At 39.5% G+C, this 26,676-nt stretch overlaps 1 protein-coding gene and 1 non-coding gene across 2 annotated transcripts in view; both read left to right on the plus strand.

Annotated features, from left to right (window-relative positions):
* Nucleotides 1–26,676, plus strand: part of LOC124621877 (AP-3 complex subunit beta-2) — a 224,259-nt gene that overhangs the window by 134,983 nt on the left and 62,600 nt on the right. Inside the window, exons 14-15 of the mRNA XM_047147343.1 lie at nt 10,134–10,333; nt 19,359–19,665. Of these exons, the coding sequence (XP_047003299.1) occupies nt 10,134–10,333; nt 19,359–19,665 (507 nt within the window). The remainder of the gene's footprint in view (nt 1–10,133; nt 10,334–19,358; nt 19,666–26,676) is intronic.
* On the plus strand, nt 5,742–5,816 carry Trnas-uga. The gene has a single exon. It is a non-coding gene; the product is annotated as a tRNA-Ser (tRNA).

The raw sequence follows: 26,676 nt of genomic DNA on the forward strand, positions 1-26,676 counted from the left end.
ACCCGCTGTTGCGCTCGCTACCTCGCCGACCCTCTTGCGTACCTCACGTGATGACACCCGGTCCTCCCACTGGGGGGTTTGTGGCAGAAAGTTGGTATCTCTTGCTCAACAATACCGTTGTGGCATCCCTAGCTCAGCATAATAGCATGGGAGTCAGCCACAAGTACTGCGGAGTAGTTTACATAACTGCTCACGCCACTGCCTGAGACTAAGTTGAAATGATTGAAGTAGAACACAACAAAAATTTTTACCATTGTTACCTGTTACCATGCACAATTCCTTCCCCCTTCCTTGAGAGCCAGTTACAGGTCTGTGATTGTTACAGTGATTAACACTAATCACTCTCAACAACCAATTCAAAACAAAAAAAGTTTTTCTTTTGACGTACATGGAAGGTGACCGACATTTAGTGTTTTTTATTCAAAAAGGGGTCTTAAAACTAATGGAAGGATGAATTCTCATTTTAAAAAATTGGTCATGAAATATGCAATAGGGGCAGGGGGTACAGAGTTTGTGTTTTTACTTTACAATGTCATTATCCATTGGTGTCACTTGAGTCCTTCATAATTGGAAGTATTTGGTAATATAATGTCTTTTTCTACACACTTTGCAAAGCCGTCAGAGTTGGTGCAGCAGCCGGTAATCAACTGCATTTGTGGAGCTGAGGCACTGGTGGGCGCATAGGTGGAGACCAGATGGGTTGCAGCCGAGCTGAAGTGCATTGTCACTTGAGCGCCATAATACGGACCTGGGGTCGAGATGGTCAGAGGGCCGGCTGGCTGAATGAGGGCGATTGAGTACCAGTGACTGCAGCACTCGCAGGCGGAAATCGCATCAATGGAGGCTCAAGTGACTCACGATAAACAGGGGGTACACTAACAATAAGAAATACGTATGAATACAGAACAAGCTTTTAAAAGGTGTAATTGGCAATTATAGAAACCAAGAATCAAACGTTGTCATTACAAATAGTATGTATATTTTTACTCCTGACATCTGAAAACTACTTTACCATAAACTATTTTTAACAAATTTGCTTGAAACTTGAGTAGATGGTTGTACAAAACTGTGTAGCTTAATTTATTGGGATGGCCATGCCTGTGAAGTAGTGTGACTCATCAGGCGTTATTCACTATATTCACCGTCTGCCTTGGGTTCTGGTACAACCTGTGCTGGTGGCTCGCAGGATTTACAATAGCCATATTTATACCAAATCCATGCAAAGAAGCCAATGACCACTCGATTGGAATAATTCTGTGTGTGCCATTCAGCAATTTGTGCGGTAGCACACGGAGTGATGGATGAACACAGTTTCGTGACACCTGACAAGCAGCAAAGTTGTATTTCTGTCCCTTAATGTCAGACATTCATTACCAAAGTGCAAAGTGTTGGATATCTCTGTTAGGCTTTACTTTCTGACGTGTTAGTAATGTACTTGGTTAATTAATTGGGACACTACTGATGCCCTGCAGCAAGAACTGAGAAAATGAGATGGAGCACTGCAACAGGAAAGGAGTGGTACATCGGTATAATGTGGCTGGAAAAGAATATGGTAGTCTTGGTACTGTTGGAGGGCCTAGCTCCAATTAATCCGGCTAGCTCCTTCTCGACACAAGAAAGAAATTCAGAATACAGCTGACAACACAGTAATAGGATAAGTAATGAAAGCGGGAGGGTCAAAACATTAACTGCAGCAGTATATGCTCATGGGCACCAACTGGCAATTCCAGCAGAACGGGCGCACATGCAGCGTGCCCCGTCAGTACCATAGAAATCAACAGATGTCTAATCTCGTGTCAATCACTAGATTACGCATTTTGGCATTACCGTTTGCCTATGGGCATAGTGGTGTGGCCACTAAACGGGCTCTTCACATGTTGGTGTGCCTTATTTTGGCAAACGCGATAGAGCTTTTGGTGTCACCATTAATTCTGAATATACGCTTGTATAGGTAACTACTAACAGTTTCATTGCCTAAGCTTTTCGTATCTCCAGTTATACTTGGGATTGCTACTGTACCTAAATTGTTGAAGCAACGTGCATCATGGTGCTCACAGAGTGGTTGGATTCAGCACAAAAAGTATTTGTTGCATAAAGTGCACTGCATGCACGACTCTCAGTGAGAGCAAATAATCATGTACCGTATTCAGATGAGGAGGTATGCCCTCGTATGTGGGATGTTTCCCTTAACTGCAGTTTTCAAATGAACAAAGTTGCTATATTATGAAGTATCTATGTATGCTATTTTTTAGTAGCTCAGTTTCAGCATCCTCTTAACTGCATTTGAACATCTTTGTACATGCCATAATACAATAAAAATACACTTCAAAATTGGGAGGCGATCTCAGAGGGAGGGTTAGACTGTCATTTAAGATACATAAATACATAATAAAATACAAATACATGCAGGTGGAGCTCCAAAAGCTTATGCTAAACACAATAAACATTTTCACATATATTTTTCAGTAGTAGCTAGAGCAGGGCAGTTGCAATAACTTTTCTCTCGTTATCTCTGTTTTCATGTCCTTCTGCTTATAGGTTGATACGTTTCATGTGAAAGTATTCAGCAAGGTGCACCTAACTATTCTTCATATTCCACATTGTGTATCATGAACTGCAACCGATATCTGGCAGATGGCGGTGGTTGATTTTTCAGCGACGAACTTATCTTGAAGTCTAAAAGCCACAAGTCAGTGTTGTAAATCATAAAAAGTAGCTTGAAGGGTGTTTCTATTTTATGTGTTTTGTGAGGATATATATAAAAGTGTTTGCCAAAATCAATACGCTATTTTGATGTGCAAAGGGGAGATTGTGGCTGTGTTCCAATGTTTTCTAACTGTGTTATGTAAAGGTGTTGGGTGCTGTAGCTAAGCTAGATTCGGCACAGTCACTGTGGCGTGATACTAGTGGTATGTGCTGTTGTCAACAGGATCTGGTGTTGTGTCAGTAGCAAGCGCACCTCTGGATCGCAAGCTGCTCGCTCGGTGTCTTTATGACGGAAAAATATTCATGCGGCTGAGGAACATTAGAAAATGTAGCTGGCTCATTGGTGCAGTGGGCTGGCTCATTGGTTCAGTGGTAGAATCAATATTGATTTGTAATACTCAATAGCTTTCTATTATTGCAATAGCTTTCTGTTATTGTTGCATAAGCAAAGCACGTATTCACTTCAACTATGTCTTGTGATGTTAGGTTACAACTGGAAATACTGCAGATTGACATGCTGGTTATGCATAGTAACTTTCAGATGCTCAAGTTCTCATACTGTGATTGCAGCTAAAAAATAAATGGCAGTTCTCGCCCTTATTTGGGTGAAGCACTACTGAACATGATCGATAATTGGTATTACTTACATGATATCGTGAGTAGAATTTAGCGGTATTTGTATCTCGATATGTGATTTCTGCTTAGATTGAAATCTCTATTAGGAGTACGTTTACTCAGGCAGGATTTGACTATACTGGTGTATTATACTGTCTCTCTCACACGTAGCAAGGATTTCCACGAGAATGCATATCGTAGCAGGTACCCTTGCTAAAATATGGATCTCCGTTAATCACTCATGCTACAGTGATGGATAAGGTGTCCAAATCTGCCGGGAAGTGTTGACTGAAATTTCTAATGGACTGGTAGACTTGTGTTTACTCAAAACTACGTTCATTTTGGTTCTGCTTCTTCAATCATACAACAGAGTCACTAGGATTGATATGGCAGATGTGCAGAATGGTTTCAGGTGAGCTGTGAGCAGTCTAGCATGCAATGCGGCATCGCTTGCCATACCAGCTAAGTTTTTCCAATTGTAACTTTGTTAATATTTTCTATTAGGAGGATGAAGATGTTTACCAGATAGTCGGTAAATGATCCTACGGTGTAGAAATCTTTAGTGACACGCTTATGGCCCTGTCGCCTCTAAGCTGATGAGAGTATGCTTCTCTTTATTAGTTTCTTGTTTTATAATAAGTTTTCCTTACTACCCGATAATAATCAACAATTTTGAACCTTAATTGGATTGAATTGCTGCCCCAGTGTACGAAATCTGAAAGTAAAATAGCAGTTGTGCCTTTTTTTTAAAAGTTGGGTTCTAACTTAAATTGTGTAAGAGTTAAGTGTTGCATAGAAGTTAGCTATGTAAGTGAACCATTTCATCTTCATGTAAGCAACATTGGTTGACTTCAAAAGTAATGGTAGTGGGTCACGTGTTACATTTGTATTACATTATTTCTAGACATACATAGCAATTTCCTTGTAGGAAAATAATTAATCGATTGACAAAACATCTCATAATACTTGTTAAAAAATAGAACTGCACTATGCGTGAAGCAGTGTAGTAAGAAATGAAACAGTTGCGCACTGGTAACAGCTGTTACTTGCAAGTGTGAGATTTTGTGTCTCAAGCTATCCAGCGCTACTAGTAACATCGATTGAGATGGCAATTAACTTACTCTGAATTTTTTGGTGTTCAAATTATGGCACAGGTAATAGTTTCTGAGTGACTCAAGTGGAGCATAACGTGTGTTCTTCTCATGTATGTAACATTTGCATTCATTTGCAACCACATGTGTTTCTGAGCATTTGAGAGGCCTTTAGGTCATTTAGCATCTATTTCACTTATAGTGACATTATGCAAACTGACTCGGTTTCCTATGCAGCTCGTGGAGGTAACGTAACTCGTAACTGCTCTATCACAAACCTAGCCATACAATTAAATAAAAATAAATTGTCATATCCTCTGGGGTTTTTTCTTGGGTCTTCGAAATCGTGGAGGTTTGAGTAGGACACCCTGTATAACAACATGGACACAACCAGAAACATGAAACATCACAAGCAAACCTTGCAAATTTTTGTTTTGTTTTAGTGGAACAGCATGCATCTCCATTGCACTCAGTTCTGTCTGGCAAATACACACAAATAAGTAAATGATTCTTGTCTTTTTTATTCCAGTGTGGCATTCTTACCACTACATCCTTCTCATTTGGGCCCTGGACTGCAGGGCGTGTGGATGTTTGTTTCTTAAACCATAGCGAGAATATGCTGGTATCACCCTATCTTTATTCTTTTTCTGCTTTGTTGTGGTGACACGTTTACCTGTCGGAGCAACTTTAGGGGTAGAAGCAAGTGGTGCTACATGAGGAGGCACAGCTGATCCATGACAAGGCTTTAGCCAATCAAAGTGTACTATTCTAGTACGATCAAGTAACTGAATTTCGGCATTCACCAGGGAGATGATGTGCAATAGAGGGAAGGGGTCCTCGTACCGAGGAGTGAACTTCTTAGTTCATCCCTTTTCTACCATGGGATGTCGGAGCAATACCATATCACCAAGTCTATACTGAGGGGGTGTAGCGCATTTGTTGTTGCGTGCTAGCTGTTTTTGTGTGGCTTTGAAATAACTGTGTTTTTCGTAATCATATTCTGACAGTTATAATGCCCATTAGTCGATCAACTACTGGGATGAAACTTCCTGGCAGATTAAAACTGTGTGCCCGACCGAGAGTCGAACTCGGGACCTTTGCCTTTCGCGGGCAAGTGCTCTACCAACTGAGCTACCGAAGCACGACTCGCGCCCGGTACTCACAGCTTTACTTCTGCCAGTACCTCGTCTCCTACCTTCCAAACTTTACAGAAGCTCTCCTGCGAACCTTGCAGAACTAGCACTCCTGAAAGAAAGGATATTGTAAAGTTTGGAAGGTAGGAGACGAGGTACTGGCAGAAGTAAAGCTGTGAGTACCGGGCGTGAGTCGTGCTTCGGTAGCTCAGTTGGTAGAGCACTTGCCCGTGAAAGGCAAAGGTCCCGAGTTCGAGTCTCGGTCGGGCACACAGTTTTAATCTGCCAGGAAGTTTCATATCAGCGCACACTCCGCTGCAGAGTGAAAATCTCATTCTGGAACTACTGGGATCTTTTAATCTTAATGTATAGCAGCGTGGTCCGTGACCACAGTGAACTGATGCCCATACATGTAACACTTTTAAAGTCATTTACTCCAAACATGACAGCTAGCAACTCATTCTTGGTAGTACTGTATTTTATTTCTGTTAAGTTCATCTGCCTAGAGATGCAACCAATTGGTCTTTCATCACCATTATATTCCTAACTTAAAACACCTCTGACAGTGTAATCTGACACGTCTGTCAAAAGAATAAAAGGTTTTTCAAAATGCGGATATATTAGTAAAGGTGGACTAGTAATATTTTAATTTTCCTTATTGTTGCTTCACACTCATCTGTCCATTCAAATACGTCATCTTTCTTTAGAAATTTTGGTAAAGTCTTTGCTATTGTGGCATAATTCTGCACAAAATGCTTATAATAGTTGACTAAACCTAGGAAACATTGTAATTCTTTAAAATCTCTTGGGGTTGAAAAATTATCCACTGCTCCAGTTAGTCTAGGATCTGGCTTAACTCCATGTGAACTAATGATACGCCCCAGGTACTGAACCTGTGACTGTGCAAAAGAACATTTTTCTAGTTTTAAACTGAAGTGTGCACTTTGTAATCTAGACAGTACATTTCTTAACCCATAGGTTTTCTCCCCAATTAGTTGATTTTTTTTTTTTTTTTTTTTTTTTTTTTTTTTTTTTTTTTTTTTTTTTTTTTTTTTTATTGGCACAATGGCAATTGGACTGGCCCACAGACTTGCAGAGGGTTGAATTATCGCTGCAACCAATTGCTGTTGAATTGTGTCTTCAACAACAGATTGCAATTCATGAGGTAAACAATACATCTTCTGTACAATTGATCCACTATGTCCCATAGGAATTTTGTGTTGTACACCAGTCGCTGGTAAATATTTCCTTTCCTCAAATAACCACGATATTTCTCTGAAACTGGATACAAAAGATTTTTTCTGACTCCGGCAAATGGGCCAACTTTTCTTTCAACTAATTTGTTATTGAAGGTGCTAGTGTGTAAACTTTCCTCGCAGGTAACTTCTTACATCTTTTGTCTTGACATTTTTTCTGCTTAGAAACTTCTGTTAGCATAACTTCTTAGCCACTGGCTAGCATTTTGCCATGTGGGATTTCTATGTCCCATTGACCAAAATTGTCAGCATACCCAGGTATTTGAAACCTGTCCCATTTTACTTTGGGTCTACTGAGACGTCTCTTAACATGGACTTGCAGCCTGTCAAGAAAGTCATTCTAGGCAAGCAGGTTGACCAGAAAGTCAGATCTTCGTGGTCTTTGACTTCAATCCAGACAACTGTTTCCATTCCACCACTAATTGTAACAGGCATGATAGTTTTCAATGCTTATGTATGCGGTTCAGTTGGAGCTTGTAATGTAGGCCTCCTTTCACAGGTTCTCGTGACTGAGACACACGCTCACTGTCTGGACAGTGGTCTGTATCACTGAACCGAACAATGCATGTCCTATAATCTAACACAGACTGATAGCCTGTCATGAAATTGTTCCTCAGGATGATATCAAAATCTCATGTGCATTTCCTCACTACTTCCATATCAAAGACACACTCTTTCCCTTCAGCAACCAATAGTACAGGTGCCTGCAGGAATGATCATCTCATCTCCAAGTCCATTTATATTGTAGCGTGGCAGTTTTAGCACATGCTTGTCATTACTAGAAAGAAAAAGAACACTAATCTGAGATCTGGTATCCACAAGAATTTTGACAGTCTTCCCTCTGAGCTTCCCCTGTAAAACTAAATTTGCCACCTCAGTGGGTTCTCCCCATTTTATAGGGTTTACGTATTTCATTTGGGGCAAGGGTGGGTGGCAGAACCTGACCCACACTCATTTCCCCGTGGAGTAATGCTCCTGCTCAATTGATTATTTCTCTTGTTGCTTGCTGGCACATTCCTCTTGGGGGAATTTGGCCACATATTTTGCGGACAATGATGCTATTTGTGTCAAACAATATGGCATTTCTTACAGCAGGAAGCCCAGCAGCACTCAGCCATATGGTTGGGCTTCCCGAATCTCTGGCAGTTCATGTCATTAAACACATGCCATGCTTTGCTGGTGCGCTTGGGGACGATATAAATCTTTCCACTTCCTCAAGTAATAGACGAAGTCTGACTGCTTCATGCAAGGAGGTGGGGGAGGCTACCTCTACCTCACTCCTTAAATATGGATTAATTCCTTATATGAATACATCATTTGCCCTCACTTCAGCCTTTTTGATTAATACTTCATTATGTGTATTATCACTTCAGAGATCATACATGCGACAAGATGCTGCTCTAATTCTGTCCGCAAATGCTTCATAGTCCTCCCTGCTTTCTGCCTAAGGGTGGACAACTGATCATGGTAATAGCTAACACCAAACTTGTCAGAGTAGAACCCTGCTAACCCATTTGCCAAGACTTCAAAAGTGGGCGTCTAGTGATTCAACATAAGTTCACGCATCGCCCGAAAGCTTCAGCTTGGTGATACCTAATAAAAAATGGTCTGGCCATGCGCATATACACCCCATGTCTCTGACACTTTGCAAAAATGTTGTAGCATTTTTGCCTGGATTTCCAGCAAAAGAAGGTACAAAAGTTATGGCTGGAGGTGTACTGACTGTACTAATTTTTCTGTTTCAACTTTAGTGGCCTTTGAATTGCCCACAGTTGCCACATTTTCAGCAGCTCTGTCTTCATGTTCACAAGTTATCATGCAATCCACTCCTGGAGCTCAATTTTTTTCAAGCCATCAGGCTCAATCAGGGCGGCAGTTGCAGCATCGGTTCCCGATTCAGTCCTCTCTGCTGGTTGAGGAGGATGTAAATCAGGCATGGTTACAAAACTGGGACTAAGACCGAGCAGATGTACACAGAAAAAAAGGTCTCGCTCTATTCTTGGTGGTGGAAAGATCCCTCGGCAGAAGTTCACCGGAGTTGTTAACTAGCAGAACACATAGCAGCAACACTTACATCACATGGTGGTGGAGGCGGCAGTGCACAAAAGTGGCAGCACCAGCAGCATCTGCTTTGGCGGCGGCGGCAGCAAAAGCAGCGATGATGTTGGGGGCGGTGGCAAGAGGCAGTTGCTCTGTTCCAGCACACAGCGGCAGTGCACGATGCAGTGCGGCCAGTGGCAACTTTTCTACTTCCAGCAGCTCGCTCCGGTTTGGGACGCGATGTAGCGGTGTGCAGCCATATAGTGTGCTTGCATGCTTGATTAGACCATCACGGTCTAACAAGTTGTCTCGTGCGCCCGAAGGCACGTGTAATGCAAACAATGCAGACAGCTAAGTGACCTGCGGCGGCAAACTGCAAGGCGTCGATATGTTTGCCAGCACATAGGATCGGCGGGAAAATGTTGATTTGGATCTAATGGTGGGAAAGATCCCACTTCCAGACACCAGATTCTTCATGTCAGGATGGTAGCAGATGGGCATCTGGGGTGTTTTTCCTACACGTAAAATGATAATTGCCAAGATTCAGGGAAAAAATTGGGTTTTATTCCCAAGAACTACCAATAAGGCATACAGTGTTCATGAAAACTGGCTACAGACACAGAGTGAACTGCACATGGTACGAAAAGAGCATTTCACCCTCAATGGGCAGGACTGGTGGACACTTCCAGAGGGTAAGGAAGCTGACAGGCAAGAGAGCAACACGCTGTTTGCAGTCGCTACCTCGCTGACCCTCTTACGTACCTCACGTGATGGCACCCGGTATTCTCATTGGGGAATTTGTGGTAGAAAGTTGGTGCCTCTCACTCAGCAATACTGTGGTGGTGTCCCTAGCTCAGCATAATTATGTGGGAGCCAACCACAAGTACTGTGGAGTAGTTTACATAACTGGTCTCACCACTGCCTGAGGCTAAGTTAAAATGATAGGAGTGGAATACAAAAAAAAAAAAAAAAAACCATTATTACCCGTTACCATGTACCACTTGGTTACACACACACTGTAAAATGTACACATTTCACAGATGGACATTTAACGTAAGTAAAATTAGACAAGTTTTGAGCACCATCCAGCAGTGAATTGTATAAATTTTGTTTTACGCATGACTATATTTTAACAATTTGTCAGTTGTTTTTTCTGGAGCAGAGCTGGGAAAACCAAATTGAGTCAGACTTGTGCATTGTTAGCAGGCCTTGCCACAGGTGAGGAAAATGCAAAGAAAACGAAGTTAAAGCTTGCCTATCTAATGACTAATGGAGTCGTTTTTATGCTCTAGAGTCAGATGAGGCGGATGGAAGCAGTGAAGAAGATGATGATCGTGATGATGATGAGGAGGAGGAGGTGGAAGAGGAGGTGGATGAAGAAGAAGATGACGAAGAAGAAAGAAGTGAGGAAGAGGCTAGTGACGAGGAGGGGGGCACTGATGAGGAAGAAAGTGATCAGTCAACTGATGACTCAGAAAAATCCAGTGACACCGTTAGTAAAATTATATTAAGTAGAATAATAAATTATTGCTTCACAATAAGTAGCATTAATGTTCTTATCATCACTTGACCAGTCTTTTTCTTGGTTGTGGATCTGTTTCCTTCCTCTTTGTTGCTTGCTTGGCCATTGCAATTATGTTTTCCTTCTTCCCTGTAATACATATATCCTTAATAATGTGTTTATTTCACCTTAACCAAAGTACCTGGGTTTGAATTGTGTTACATGCTTGTTTTTGTTTTGGCTTATTAATAACACATTTGAACCTTGGGAGTCCCTATTTCTGGATATAATCCCAACCTCTACCGGCCGTTCCTATGTTTCCAAACAAAGGAGTCTGTTGTCTTTACCAAGTCATATGTGATCTAAACATTAAGGAGCATCCAAAAATAACAAGAATTCCTTACATGTGGGCTGGGAAGGGGGCCAGGTGCAGGCACTAGTGATGGCTTCATTTGCTAACTACCTGTAGCGCACTATTTCAAATCAACTGTCCAAATATTAACTGTGTGTCTTGTGTTCAGTGAATTTTGTTTCACCTCTTCTGTGGTTTCAAAACACTTTCTATTGACATCACTGTCCATATTATGGAACAGGAAAAAGTCAGTGGGTGCCAGATCTGATTAGTATGATGGGTACAAAACCATTGTCATTTTCAAGATGATAAGAAGGGCGTTATCAGTAATAAATTTTAATCTGTTTATTGTAGACTAATTTCAGCTACTGTGTAGCTCTCTGCAGTATATTATAGCTAGACAGTAGCAGAAACTGATCTGCTGTCAACAGATTAAAATTTACGACCAGTGCTGCCCTTCCTCCTATCTCAGTTCTCACTCACATGGTTGTGGAGCATGCTGTTCCTGATGGAAACAACCTCAAGACATTGTCATTTTGTTTTTAGCTAAACACTGTCTCACATGTATCACTAATACAATCTTGAAAGTCCAACCCACACTTTTGAAAGCTTAGCAACAATTTCAATCTCGTTTATTGAGTCTGTGCACCACTCAACTACATAGTGAGTGGTTATCTTTACTCTTTCCAGTGTCTACACTTATTGCTTTACTATGGAAAGTTGTTGTGTCAGAGGACCCAATCCATTAATGTCCACAACATTTTAGCACCTGAAGGTCGTAATGCATAGTAACTGTAGTGTCTTGGGGATAAAATCCAAAGTGAATTATCTGCCTCATGTTGAAAAAAGCAACAAATATTATTTTCATGTTTGCTTCCCCTTGCTTTTCTTCCTTCAGGTGTAGTGATGAGGCAGTCATCCACTGCTTAATTGTTGCTTTGTTTCTGGAACAATCCTTTAGCACCACATCTCTTCACCTGTAATGATTTTTGATAAAACTTGTTGTCAGCATGTTAGTCTATCATGTCTGCAACTGCAAAACCATGAAACATGCAAAACATGAAACAAATGCTAATGATGCCATCATTCAGTTGAGTGTTAGTCAACTGATTCAGAACAATTCTAATTACTTTTGGATCCCCTTTTCAATTATGTCTGCCTACATTCATCAAATAAACTTCCGTGCATCCAGTATGTTATAGTTATCTCCCCATCACAATACCCGTAAATCAGTCACTAAGCCAGGTACAAATTAGCACTGTAGGCCATATTGAACTATTCCACAATCACTATTGCTCTGCTACAAATTCAGCTTGGCCAACCTCTTTACCCTCCCTCAACGTGGCAGCTAGACCAATATCTAGCTGCCATCAAATGAGACACCCGCAGAACATTGTCCTCAGTGTCTCATCTATGGTTCTCTCCTCTATTGAAATGCCAGTATTTTCTTAGGAACTCACTTTCAGCCCAAAACCCAAATTTAATCATGCTGCTGTAGTAAAGACCTGCTTTAATTTTCCTAGAGTATCAAAATGAAATATTGTTTCACTACCATCCCTGCATAATTACTATAACACACATCCAGTTGATCCTGCTTACTGTAGTCAAGCCTTGGTCACCCTCTACAGTTTTTATCTCACACACTTCCCTCCATTACCAAACTCTAATTCCTTCATGCCCCATAATGTGTCCTATCCCTCCTTTTAGTCGTGGTGCATCATAAATTTTGTTTGCACAATTTGATTCATTACCACCTCATTAGTTATTTGATCTAGCCATATACCCATCAGCATTTTTCTGTAGTGCAGCATATTAAAAGCGTCGGTTCTCTTCTTGTCTGAACTGTTTATTGTCCATGTTTCACTTCCATATAAAAGGCTACACATCAGATGAATAACTTCAGGAAAGAGTGTTTAACATTTGAATTCATATTCAGTGTTAACAAATTTGCTTTTCCAGAAACGCCTTTTGTGCTGTTGCCAGTCTGCATTTTATATCCTCTGTACCTCAGCCATGTTCACTTATTTTGCTGCCTAAATAACAGAACCCACAGCTTGTAGTGCCTCATTTCATATCTTAATTCTCTTAGCATCACCCATGTTAATTTGACTACAGTCCTTCACCCTTGTTTTACTTTTGTTGATTCTGTCAATTCTGGTGAACTGCCCTTCCAAGTCTCTTGGTAACTTTGAGAGAATTACACCTCAAAATTATAGTTTATTCTCCCTCAGCTGTAATTCCTTTTCCAAATTTCTGCTTGGTTTCCTTCATAGCTTGGTCAGTGTACAGGTAAATAACATTAGGAATAGCCTACAACCCTGTCTGAGTCCGTTCTCAATTATTGCTTCCCGTTCATGCCCTTTGACTGTAAGAACTGCAGTCTAGTTTCTGTGCAAGTTGTACATAACCTTTTGCTCAGTATATTTTATCCCTGCTATCTTTGAAATTTCAAAGGGAGTATTCCAGTGAGCACTATCAAAATGTTTCTCTATATCTACAAGTACTATAAACATATTTTCCCTTTCTTCTTCCTATTTTCCGAGATAAATCAGTATTGCCTCATGTGTTCGTAATTATTTTCCAGAACACAACTTGATCTTCATATAAGTCTGTTTCTACCAGTTTTTCCATTTTTCTGTAAATAATACACGTCAGTATTTTGTAACCATGATTAATGAAACAGATGGTTCAGTTACATTCACAGTCATCGCCTGCCTTCTATGGAACTGCGATTATTACATTCTTCGTAAAGTCTGAGGGTATTTTGCCTGTGTCATATATCTTGCATACCATGCAGATTAGTTTTAAATAATAAGTTTGTTTACGAATAACTCATCTGCTACCAGTCACGATTTTCTTTATTTTTTCGCACAACACATTTCTAGAAATGATTCCCATTTTCAAGTGCGTTTTGTGTGTGTGTGTGTGTGTGTGTGTTATGCCATTTCTATGTTGTGTGTGTGTGTGTGTGTGTGTGTGTGTGTGTGTGTGTTATGCCATTTCTATGTGATGATGTCAATGTGTAAGAGTCTGCTTAATTTCGTTGACTTTACAGCAATAATAAGAAAACACACAATTTTTAGTTGGTTGTCAATCTTTTTGTGAAGTTAGTGACGAAATTTAGAAGAATTTGTACTTACAGTTTCCTTATGGTCCATTTGTGCAGAGTCTCACTTACATTAAACATCACACACAAGGATGGAAATCCAATACATCCCGTAGTCAACTCTATAAATAGCCCAGCATACAAACTATCACAAAAAACTGAATAACATACTGATGAAAAATTATACATATGAAGCAACATATTCCATAAGAAACAGCATGATAGTAGCTAAAGAACTAAAAACCAGAAAGCTCCCCCAAGATGCCGTATGACACACTAGAAACTTTCATACACAGAAATTGTTGAATTTATGGAACTCATTCAGCTAACCCTAAGTCACAACTACTTCACTTTTAATGGCAACATTTATAAACAACCAGATGGCCTAGCAATGGGATCATGTATATTTGGTACCATAGCTGCCATATACATAAATCACTTAGAACAAAAAATTATTTAACAGCCAAGAACCTTGTGTAAAGAAAATTGAATTTTATAGTAGATATTTAAATGACACACCACCACTACTGTTAGTGAAAGGGGGTACCAAAGTCATCACAGACAATCTAAATTACTTCAATAAACTTCATGAGAAAATCAAATTTACAGTGGAACATGAGCAAAAAAGCGTCAACTTTCTGGACCTAAGTATTACAAGACACAACAACACATATACATTCAAAATTCATAGGAAAAACACAATGACTGACATAACAATCCCTGCAACCTCATTTCACCCAAATATCCATAAACAAGCAGCATACAGGTCAGTGATACATAGGGCCACTAAAATACCAGTGAACCAAGAGAATATGCAACAAGAAATAAACACAGTGAAAAAGATTGCAGTTGCCAGTGGTTACAATGCTCCCATGGTTGACACAATCCTAGCCAAAGTGAAGAAAGATCCAGGTATAAACTGCACCACAGAAGAAAAGAAGAAAAACAGTTATATATCTAGTATCCCATACATTGGCAATGTATCACAGAATATTGCAAATATTTTCAAAAATCACAAAGTAAAAATTGGGTTTTCTACATCCAGTAAACACAGCAAAAACTAATACATACTATAAAGTGTACGCATGATGCATATTCAGACTCTGGAATATACAAGATAACATGCCAAGAATGCTCCATGTTCTACCTAGGACAAACAGGCCAAAATTTCAACACCAGGTACACAGAGCACATAAAAGCCTACACACACAACAGACACACTACATCAGCCATAGCAACACATATACATAATACAGAACACCTATTTGAAAAAACAAAGCAAAATGTCCAGAGTACTCCACCGACTAAATAAAGGACATAAACTGGATTTGCTAGAAGAACTGGAGATATATATTCACATTACAGAAAATATGAAGATAAAATATTAAACGAGAAACTTGAAAGTGAATCAGTGAACTACTTCTGATGTTTGGATAGTACACTTAAATAAAAATAGTAACACATAGAAATAAGCACAATTGTAAAACAGATATAAGTAAATTATGATCCAAAAGCATATCATACTCTGTGGAAAACACACAATGTCATCTCTTTTGATTACTTGTAGGAACATCTGTGTAACTGTTTTGTTTCTGTAAAATGTTTTCGATGTTTAAAAGTGTACAAGTTGTGTGTGATGTTTAGTGTATGTGAGACTCTGCACAAATGGACCATAAGGAAACTGTAAGTACAAATTCTTCTAAATTTTGCCACTAACTTCACAAAAAGATTGACAGGCAACTAAAAATCGTGTGTTTTCTTATTTATTGCAGTAAAGCCAATGAAATGAAGCAGACTGTCACACATCGACAACATCACATAGAAATGGCATAACAAACACACAAAAAACACACCTGAAAATGGGAATCATTTCCTGATAGGCGTCGTGCGGAAAATAAAATAAAGAAAATAGTGACTGGTAGCAGATGAGTTATTTATAAACAAACCTATTGTTTTCACAGTCGCAGGCTTTCAGAACCATTTATAATGGATTAAATCGCAGAATAGTTTTATCGTGGCTCGGTCTCCCAGTGGTCTCAGTAATACTGTATTTCACTAAGTCCCACTATATCTAACTTTAACGTATCTATTCCTTTCTTAAATTTTCTAATCTACTTACACGATCAAGAACTCCAACATTTCACACTCTGATCCATAGAACATGTTTTGTTTTTCCTGCTGACATCCTCCTGAGTAGCCCCATCCAGAGATCTGCATGGGGGCTGTTTTACCTGTGGAATGTTTTGTCCAAGAGGCATCATTGAACTATATAGTAAAGCTGGATGTCCTCAGGAAAAATAACAGTTGTAGTTTCTGCTTGCTTTTAACCATTCGTAGTGCCAGCATGGTAAGGTCATGTTGGCTTTTGTTTCAAGGACCGATCAGTCGGTCATCCAGACTGTTGCTCCTGGTATTACAGAAAGGGTGCTGTTCCTCTTCAGGAACCATATGCTAGTCTGGCCCCTTCCCAGGTACACCTCTGATGTGTTTGCACTTATGGTACAGCCATCCATGTCATTGAGGCATGCAAGCCATCCGATTACATAAAGGTCCATGGGCCAGACTTATTACTTCACCAAAACCATAACATGCATTCTCTGTTATCTTAAGATTCACAAATCCAGCCATCCTGACTCCCATAATTGTTGCCATCAAAGCCTCCACTGAAAGTAAGGCTCTGGTTTGGTGGATTGACATTGTTTATATAAGTACTTCCTTTATTTTATTTTTATTTAAGCAACCAGTTTTTGCAAAACTTCTATAAAGTGTCTTCTTTACTTTTCAACTTATCTTAGAAGAGGGTTTAGCTTGTGGATTGCTTGTTTCCAGTTGACTACTTGTTGCTGTATTTTCCAACTATTTGTTCCATCTTCCAATAGGATGCCACTCAAATATTTAAATTTTTTACGCGTCTTGATGTGCCGAGCCTCTATTTGTTTGCTATATTTTCTCCACTGTACAGATATTCAGTCTTTTGAAAATCTGCTTTCAGTCGCCACTTCGTATTATTCTAATAATTTTCTTATTATAAAGCATGTATCATCTTCTTCACTGGCCAACACAATCTGAACATCTGAGAAGAGCAAGTTGTAAAAGTGTTGATCCTTTGTTACCTGATTGCATATTCCTGCACATTTCCTACTCCCAGGTCTAAGGCTTTCTGGATGTAAATTTTAAACAATTCAGGAAATAAGCAGCATCCTTGTTTCAATCCTTTTGCAATTCTGAAATTTTATTCCCCTCTTTGATCTCATACTCTGCAGACTTGTGTAGGTTACGTATAATCCTAACATGTGTCTTTTCGAGCTGAGTCCCACTCAGGACTTCAGTTTCGTCAGCGACACTGCTTCAAACGCCTTCTCAAGATCCATGACCACTAAACTGTTACTCATACGCCTCTCCAGTCTCTTTGCCTTTAGTTGTTGTTAAGTAAAAATATTGTTACTACAAAATCTTTTCTTCTGGAATCCACTTTGCTTCTTAATGTCTCATCAACATCCTGTCTTTTAGGACCCGACCATACAGTCTATCAATAGAGTTTTTAAAACTGACTCCATGATAATTTCTGTGTAACTTCGTACTACCTTTCTTATAAGTCAGCCTTACATATTCCAAATTATAATTCTTGCACACTTTTCCTTCTAACATGCATATGTTAAACATATTGGCCAAACATTCCCATAACACATTTGGCCCATACTGTACTAACTCGTATGTTTCTTGATCTGGGAGATTTACCATTTCTTTCACAGATCTTCCAACTTCTACTGTAGTTATGGATTTAAATTTCCCACAGATAATTAATTCTTGAAATCCATTTCTGTGTTCTAATACCCAGTTCTCTCTTAAGTTATCAGTATTTTGAAATGATTTCCCATTCTCCGATATCAGTTACTGTGATATTCGCCCCTTCTTTCACATCTCCTCTAAATGCTTCACCATTGTCCAGACGTCGGCTGTTTTTATACACCCCTCCCAGTACGTCTGTCTATCTTCTCACATATCTTATCCCATATCTCATTTTTCTTATAAATTTCTTTTTTAGTCTCCCTGTTTACTTTCGCATACTTTTTCTTTCTATACTGTGGGTCCCTTGTGCCCAGCCAACTACTATGTTTTCTTCTTCACTTTTATCCTTTCCACTATGTTTTCCATCCACCACTCTGTCCTTTGTTTTTGTTTTTCCTTGCTATGTTGACCCAGTGCTTCACATGCTGCATCATAACGGCATTTTTTAAATTTTTGGTATTTCTCTTCAGCATTTCCACCTTCATCAAAACTTTGCAGCTTTCTAGCTAATCTTCTTTTGTAAAGAAATTTCATGCTTTCATGTTTGAAATTATTTATATTATATTTAATAGCATTCAAAATTTTAATAGCAGCACGTTCTTCTTGAGGTACAGTTTTCCTTCATGGCGTAAAGATAAACTTTGCTCCAAGCAGAAAGTGGTCAGAGCCACATTCCAGGCCTCTGTATATCCTTACGTCACTCACCCTAATTCTAGATTTTCTTTTTTATGATGATGTCATCATTCTTGGGTCACTTGAGTGACTCTCCCATATGTATTTACGTATCCATTTATGTGGGCAGAAACCATTTAAAAATTTCAATTCCAGTGCAGTGCATGTAATTACTGTTCTTTTGCCATGTTAATCTACAGTTTCTTTACTTTATCTTCCCACTATTTCATCATCCACCTCTGAATCTATTCCTTCTTTAAAATCTCCCACAAGGACTATTTCCTTTTGAGACTTTCTTTTTCAGGGCATTTGTCATTTCCTCATTAAATGTGTTTGATTTTGTTATCAGTGTCATTTGTTGGGGCATACACTGCCCATGCCCATGCTCTCTTGTCTGTACTTGGATAAATTCTTTCATTTGTTGTACCCAATCATTAATGCTCTTATTATGCTTTTTGTGGCTCACTATTGACACACTTCTCTTGGCCCACTCTACCTTCCCGATACCATTGTAGAAATGAATGTAATCTCCCATCTTTTCATTTCCCTCCCCCTTTTTTTGTTTCTGTTAACACATTTCCAACTCCTGGAAAACTTGTTTTTTTTTTTTTTTTTCTGTCATTCAACCATTATATATTCCATGTTGCCATAAACAAAATCCTTTTCCACAGCCATGTTTGCCTCTCTGATGTTCCATTTTTCATCTGAGTCTTCTGACATGTATCTTGGGCCATATATCTGGCATCATTCTTGCTCATCTGAATGATCTTCATACTTATCAAAAACTATTTCACCTTTGAGAGGCAGACATGCCAACAGATGAAGGGGTACTGCCAATGAAAGTGTGATGCCTCATTTCATTGGCTGTTATTTTATTGGCAGGTATTTCATATCCTTATTTATGTTACCAGAAATAAATTCCACTGATGAAAATGTTGAATTTTATTTGCACAGACATCTTCAAATCTTTCAAAGTAAATGTATAATGGCATGAATTAAATTGGGATAGGTCTATTTGGACATATTTTACAGTTTATTTCTTATTGATTAAAAGTGTTTGATAGAATATCATTATTCAGGTAATTTTCTTGTTTAAGGTTAAGGGAAAGCAGCACAAGGGTGAAACCCCAAGGAAGCTGGAGGTGAGGCAAACAGCTAAAAAGAAAAATCATACAGATGATTCTGATGATAGTGGCAGTGATGAGGAGGAAGAGGAGGAGGAAAATGAAGAAGAGGAAGAGGATAATGATAGTTTGAGCTCTGATGAAGAATCGGAAGAGGAAGAAGAAGACGAACCAGTGAAACCCCTTAAAAATGCAGTGCCAAAGAAGCAAGCAAAGGAAAAACCTAATGATACACCTAAACAGAAGTCCAATTTAGATCTGCTACTTGAACTGGATGAAGGTATGAACAGGTTACAGTCATGTTTTTGGGTTTGGGTGAACAACTTTCAGTTTAAAATTCAAAGAAATAGTATTGTTTCAACATTCTATAAAAGATAGCTGTGAGAATTCTTGGCTTAGCTCATCGTAGAATACATATTACCAGAATGTGACAAATGTTCCTGATTATTCTCCTCTACATACTTTTCACGTTCTCACTTGTTTCTTTCACAGTCGTCGTCCCCCCCCCTTTTGTATTTTATGAACAGGTAAAGTTACTCCGCTGACACAATTGTTATCTGCAGAGCACCTCTGAAATATAATTTTGGATTATGAAAAATCTTGTGTAATAGTCCCCCCACCCCCCACCCCTCCCATCTCTCTCTCTCTCTCTCTCTCTCTCTCTCTCTCTCTCTCTCTCTCTCTCTCTCTCTCTCTCTCTCGCTGTGTGTGTGTGTGTGTGTGTGTGTGTGTGTGTGTGTGTGTGCGCGTGTGTGCGTGTGTGCGTGATGGAAGACTTGCGCAAAAGTTCAGATTGATCCAGACAGAATACTTTTCAACTCAAGTACAGGGAAGTTTCATATCAGCGTACACTCCAATGCAGAATGAAAATTTCACTCTGGGAACATCCCCCAGCCTTTGGCTAAGCCAAGTCTCCACAATATTCTTTCTTCCAGGAATGCTAGACTTGCAAGGTTTGCAGGAGAGCTTCCATGACGTTTGGAAGTTAGGAGACGAGGTACCAGTGCAACTGAAGCTGTGAGGATGGGTTGTGAGTCGTGCTTGGGTAGCTCAGTTGCTAGAGCACTTGCCCGTAAAAGGCAAAGGTCCCGAGTTTGAGTCTGGGTCCAGCACGCAGTTTTAATCGGCCAGGAAGTTTCACAGGGAAACAGTATTACTGAAATAAATAATGTATTTGTAAGATGGTTTTAGTTGAGTGGCACAGTATGAGAAAAATGAGCAATTGTAAGTTAATTTTAAACAAAAAAATCAGTGTAATTTTCCTAAATGCCAAACAAAGATTTATAGATGTAGTTTTACCTGCACTGGAGACATTTAAAGACCACCTGAAACAAAATGGTAAATCTACCAAGAAGTCTACAATACAGACAATCTGAATTACATTCCAACAAATCCGTATCACTTCATTTGATTTAGGGCGTGACATAATTGTACTTAGATACCTTAGTCAGTAGAGCACTTGTCTGTGAAAGACAAAGGTTGAAGTCTGTGTTGAGCACACAGTTTTAATCTGCCAAATGTGTCGGTCATTGTACGCGCTGCTACAGAGTGAAAATTCTTTCTGAAATTTATTGTGTTGCTTGTGAAGCACTATCAGGCCAAATGTATGCTGAAATCTATAAGTATTTTATTTTATTCAGCAAAAGGGTTTGATAATAGTTGTAGCAGCACAGAATAGGGGAAAAGTACGCTACTGCTTCCTTTTGTACATATCATATAGGAATCAGGTTATAAACAACCAAGGAACGTTGTAAAATGCAGAGTGATGTGGGCCAGGCAAACACCAAGTTGCCAGGACATTTATAAATGGGCATTTGCCTAAAGCTGACAGACTGTGGCCAGAAAACAAGTGGACCACCCTGTAGCTGAACACATTGCCAAACATGATACCCCTCATCTCAATGACTGTTTCACAGCCTGTGCCATATGGATCCTTCCCACCAACACCAGCTTTTCTGAGTTGTGCAGGTGGGAAGTCTCCCTGCAATACATCCTATGTTCTCGTAACCCTCCTGACCTCAACCTTCGTTAGTCACTGTCCTCACCCATCCAGGCCCCCCCCCCCTCCCCCACCCCCAGTTCCCATTCCAGCACTACACAGCCGTCATTTCACTGCCACACCCAGTCTTTTAATTTCTTTTATTTTTATTTTTTATTTTTATTTCTCTCCTTTCCGCTACTTACCCCCTCCGCAACTTTTCTCCTACCCTCCGTCTAAACTGCAACACTTCACTGTCCGCCATTCCCACCATGCTATCCCTCCCCCTCACCGCACCAGACTCCTCCTTAACCCCACCCAGTCGCCACTCCCACCCATCATGCACTGGTGTTGCTGCTCACAGTATAGTTTCAGCTCTCTGACACTGCTGATGTGTGTGCAAGTTGCACTTGCACACGCAGGCGTTTGTGTGTGTGTGTGTGTGTGTGTGTGTGTGTGTGTGTGTGTGTGTGTGTGTACTACTGACAAACGCCTTAATGGCCGAAAGCTATGATTGTGTGCATGAGTAGCAACTTTCCTTCTCTCGTATTGTGACACAGACAAAAGGTCAGTTATGATTTCCGTTTATGGAACCTACGGCATATGCTAGCTTGTGGCACATTGGATGGCACTTAGCAGAACTATTTCAAATGTGTGTACATTTCCAGAGTTTGTGGAAACTAGCAGTTTCTTCAGACAGTTCTCCATTTATACTCTCCGTGTTGTTGCTTACATGTCAAGGCGGAAACAGAAAATTTGGTAATTCATACTTCATAATGATAAACAGCCCTATTCAAGGAAAATGAAAACTACTGTGTTAATGTTCCTAGATCTGAAAAGAATAAATAGTACTTGAACTGTCTACACCTGGACACGAATGCTTCTTAAAGTAAACCACCTGCTGTTGGACAAATGTGTTTATAAATACTACTCAGAATTGTAATTAGATGGACTACACATTAAATAAACTAAAATCAATCTTTTTTTACAATGACTGGTGACATGTCACCCACTAAACAATTACTTTTCTTAACAAAACTCAGTTTTACGCTTCACGCATGTGTGTGCTTAAATTGTTTACAATCGACAGTTGCCTATTGAGAGACAGATGAACAGATGAAAATACATTGGAAGATATGCTGTTGCATGCTGTGGTGATTTTATGGGACATATCATCTGGCATAGTTCAGGCTTCATGATAAACTGCATCTTTCAGTGCTCCCCACAGAAAGAAATAAAGAGACCTGGCCAACCATTGTATTACACCATTCTGACCTGCACAGTGGTCAGGAAACTTTTCATTCACTATTCACATTGCAACATGGGAAAAGTGAGCCGGGCAGCCATCGTGTTGGAACCACACACGTTGTTGCTTGTACAGCGGTAACTCTTCTTGAAGAACAGATCAAAATGTTCATAAGAAAGTGTGCATACACATTCCATTTAACATCCCCAAGCTGAAGTAAGATCCCACAATGAAATTTCCTATGATGCAACACCATAGCTTTAACAGTTCACAGTCATTGCTATTATTCTTGTTAAAGTCAGCTTTAATTTTCAGCTGCCCAGTAGAGCAAGTTATGTAAAGCACATTACTGTGGGCAGTAAACATTGCTTCATGAGTGAAGAGTACACGTCAGAAGGATGTAGTATTGTCTCTCAAGTGATGCAGATCAAACCAGCAAAACACTATATTACTTTCGAAACCACATCACCTGAGTGCCTGGTGTAATGACAAATGATAAAGGTGGAATTTATGTTGATATGATACAGGATGCAAATGATGCCCCTGTGACTGTTTCAACATTCCTTGTCGACACATCTTGTACAAAAATAGCATGTGTAACTTCTCCTCATTGGTATACATGTGTGTGTACACGGAATGTTGAAGCAAAAAGGACCTGTCAGTAAATGACACAGTTCCTGCTAGGTCTGCATTAGAGATAAGTAAACAGTCCAAACGCTTTATAAGACGACGTAGTCTGGCATGGAGCATGTTTACAAACAATTGCTGATTCTGACCAACTTGTATTTCAATTTTCTAATACTTCTCGAATTCTGTCGCAAAAAGTTTTAACCTTAGCATTAACAAGCATTATATTACTGTGCTTATCTTAAAGAATGCCATTTAAAAAAGTGTATCATTTTACTTTTAACAAAATCATATTTGCTTTCGCATATCGATTGATTGAAGAGTTAAAAATCATTATCGCATACAGGTGTACATGTCTCATAGCTTACTATCAAATGCCAAAAACCTCATTTTGATATCTGGAACCATTCACAAAATAAAAGTGGTAGTATTTCTTACATGACTCACCCTGTACAAAGAAACTGTTTATGTAATGAAATGACACTACTGAGATCTGCGCCAGTGTAAGCTCTGCACCTCCAGCAAATCTGTTTCCCCAGTTGTGTCATTTTCAAATACACAGTGGCAGAACCTCTGGCTGTACTGTCAGAAAGTAGTAGGAGGAAACAATAGGGAAAATCAAAATTTCAGTCAGACCTGGAGGAATGCTTACGTAGCGTAATTCTTCGTGATAAGCAAGAGATTCATGTTAGAGTCCTTATCTGGCACAAATTATCAGTTGTCACAACATATTCATTTCAGTACAACTTTATTGTGTCTGATCAGCTTTTACTTACATCATTTCATGTTTTTTGCATCTTACTGACCTCATCTAGGTTTATTTCATTTGTATTTATTTGTTCAGCATTTAGAAAGCGTATATTAAAGAAAGGGATGACACCATAAAATGAAGCACATTAAGCATTATGTAATACAAAATCCTAAAAAATAAGACTTTATTATTTAAGCCAGTCAGTGGCATTTTCTTTGCATTTATGTATGTCCTCAAGTTCAAACTGACGACATACAAAGTGGAGTCAACCAGGTTGTCCATCGATTGGCTGATTCCACACTCACATTGTGTTATTCAAGAAACCCTATGTTGTCGTCTTCTCCCTATGTCATCTGGTGCCTGTCCTCACACAATTTAGGGTGGCCCATGCTCTTCTCATAAAATTTCGCCCCTCTGTTGGTATGTTTGGATCATCAGCTGGGCTTCTGTTCCTGACTGCTTCTACTCCACAAGCTTTTCCATTCCTTTCCTAGATTGTAGTTCATTCCATTCAGTGAATATAATTGATTTTACCTCTACAAATAACGAACTCGTACCTGAAGGATTCCGAAATTTCATCTGCGCTGTAAAGACAAGGAATTTTAGACTGTAAAGGAACAGTTATCAGCAGTCAAGACATTCTCTTTACATGTAGCAGAAGCAACCAGCCAGATTATACCCTTCAAAAATCCAAAACTGTGTTTATCATCATAAAAGTGAGGAGGAGAGAGTGAGTCTACAATTCTCCTGGGAATCAACAACTATGCAGCTCTGCACAACTACAGTATACCTAGAGGTTATGTTGGATGAACCCATTTTTTAAGTACCTCTGTCCGGCCACCAAGTTAAAAGAATTTACCAGGAATAATGTTGCGTGCAGATGGATGGAAATTACATAGGATCCACACCTGGAAGTTATAGATACTTCTTCACTTTCTTTGTGCTACTGTAGAACTCAACTGAGACACAGTTCCTACCATACAAAGCAGAGAGACTTTCACCATCACCACCAACACCACCACCACCACCACCATAATAGCTGGCCGAAGTGGCCGTGCGGTTAAAGGCGCTGCAGTCTGGAACCGCAAGGCCGCTACGGTCGCAGGTTCGAATCCTGCCTCGAGCATGGATGTTTGTGATGTCCTTAGGTTACTTAGGTTTAACTAGTTCTAAGTTCTAGGGGACTAATGACCTCAGCAGTTGAGTCCCATAGTGCTCAGAGCCATTTTTGAACCACCATAATAGGCTGTCTACAGACTGCCCTACTGTGGAAGTAATATTGTTGTGCTGAAATTCCTCCTAACTTCATATGAGAAGCAGTAGCCATAAAACAAAAGACCAAAGCAATAACATATGGAGCTTAACCTCATCTCCCCCCCCCCCCCCCCCCCACCTCTGTTTAGATATCAGCAAGCATGCTAAGGACTGAACTCAAGAAACAGTTTTCTTAAAACAACTGAAGCACTTACAAGACTCCCCGCACGACCACAAATTTGCTTTGTTATAGTCTAGCATCTTGAAATATGGAGGGTGATTTGCTCCTGACCAAACAAAAGGGTGTGTCCTCCGGAAGTCACTCGGCCAACTCCATTTCAGCAGCACAAAGAGCAAGTGTAATCATCAGAGATGGAGGTTCAATGTGAAGTCTGTTTTTTCTGGAAGTGAGACAGAACAGACCTAAGCCTACTTCTTGCAACGTTGCCTGTATGAACCACCTGTACCACAGAGGTTTTAACAGACACTCCTGCTATTGGTTTTCAGTTTGCCAAAGTCTGACCTGCAGTTTCTTTTGCAGTTGGTAATCATTCTTTTTTGTACTTAGTCCAGTTGGGACTATTTTCTGTTGACACCTCAAATATATAATTCGTATTTGGAAGGAAAGAAAGAGCAGAGGAACATTAGGAGGAAGAATTATAGGAGGAGTAAACTGAAGAACCCAATTCACATGATCAATATTTCATATTTTTGAGGCAGAAAAAAATACCCTACATTGCAAGAAGAATGTTATATATCATTTTCAAAGAAGACAGGCACTGAGGCACTGATAGCTGTGAATATTACCAAAATATAAGTTTAATAACTCATGGTTGTGGAATTGTAACACACATTAATTATAGGAGAATGAAAAGGTCTGTGAAAGCCAACCTGGAGGAGATCAAGCCTGGGAAACACAGGAACACATACAAGACAATATTGACTGTACAACTTATCATAAGAGACAATCTGAAAAAAGGCAAACCTACCTTTATTGCATTTTTAGAATTAGATAACATTTTTGATGCTGTTGACTAGAATACACGTTTTTAGATTGTGATGGAAGCAGAGATAAAATGTAGGGTGCAAAAGGTTATCTACAATTAATACAGAAAACAGATTGCAACAAGAAGTAGAAGGGCATGAAGGGAAGCAGTAATTAAGGAGGGAGTTTTCCCCTGATGTTATTCAATTTATGTATTGAGCAAGCAGTGAACAAAATAAGGAGATTGTGGGACAGGAAATTAAAGTTAATGGAGAAGGAAGAAAAACTTTGAGATTTGCTAATGTCATTGCAATCCTGTTGTAGACGGCAAAGGACTTGGAAGATCAATTGAACAAAATGGATAGTGTCTTGAGAAAAGGGTGTAATATTAACATCAACAAAAATAAAACCAGGGTAATGGAGTGTACTAAAATGAAGATAGGTAATAAC

The sequence above is a fragment of the Schistocerca americana genome, chromosome 7 (assembly GCF_021461395.2).
Source record: "Schistocerca americana isolate TAMUIC-IGC-003095 chromosome 7, iqSchAmer2.1, whole genome shotgun sequence".
NCBI classification, from domain to species: Eukaryota; Metazoa; Arthropoda; class Insecta; order Orthoptera; family Acrididae; genus Schistocerca; species Schistocerca americana.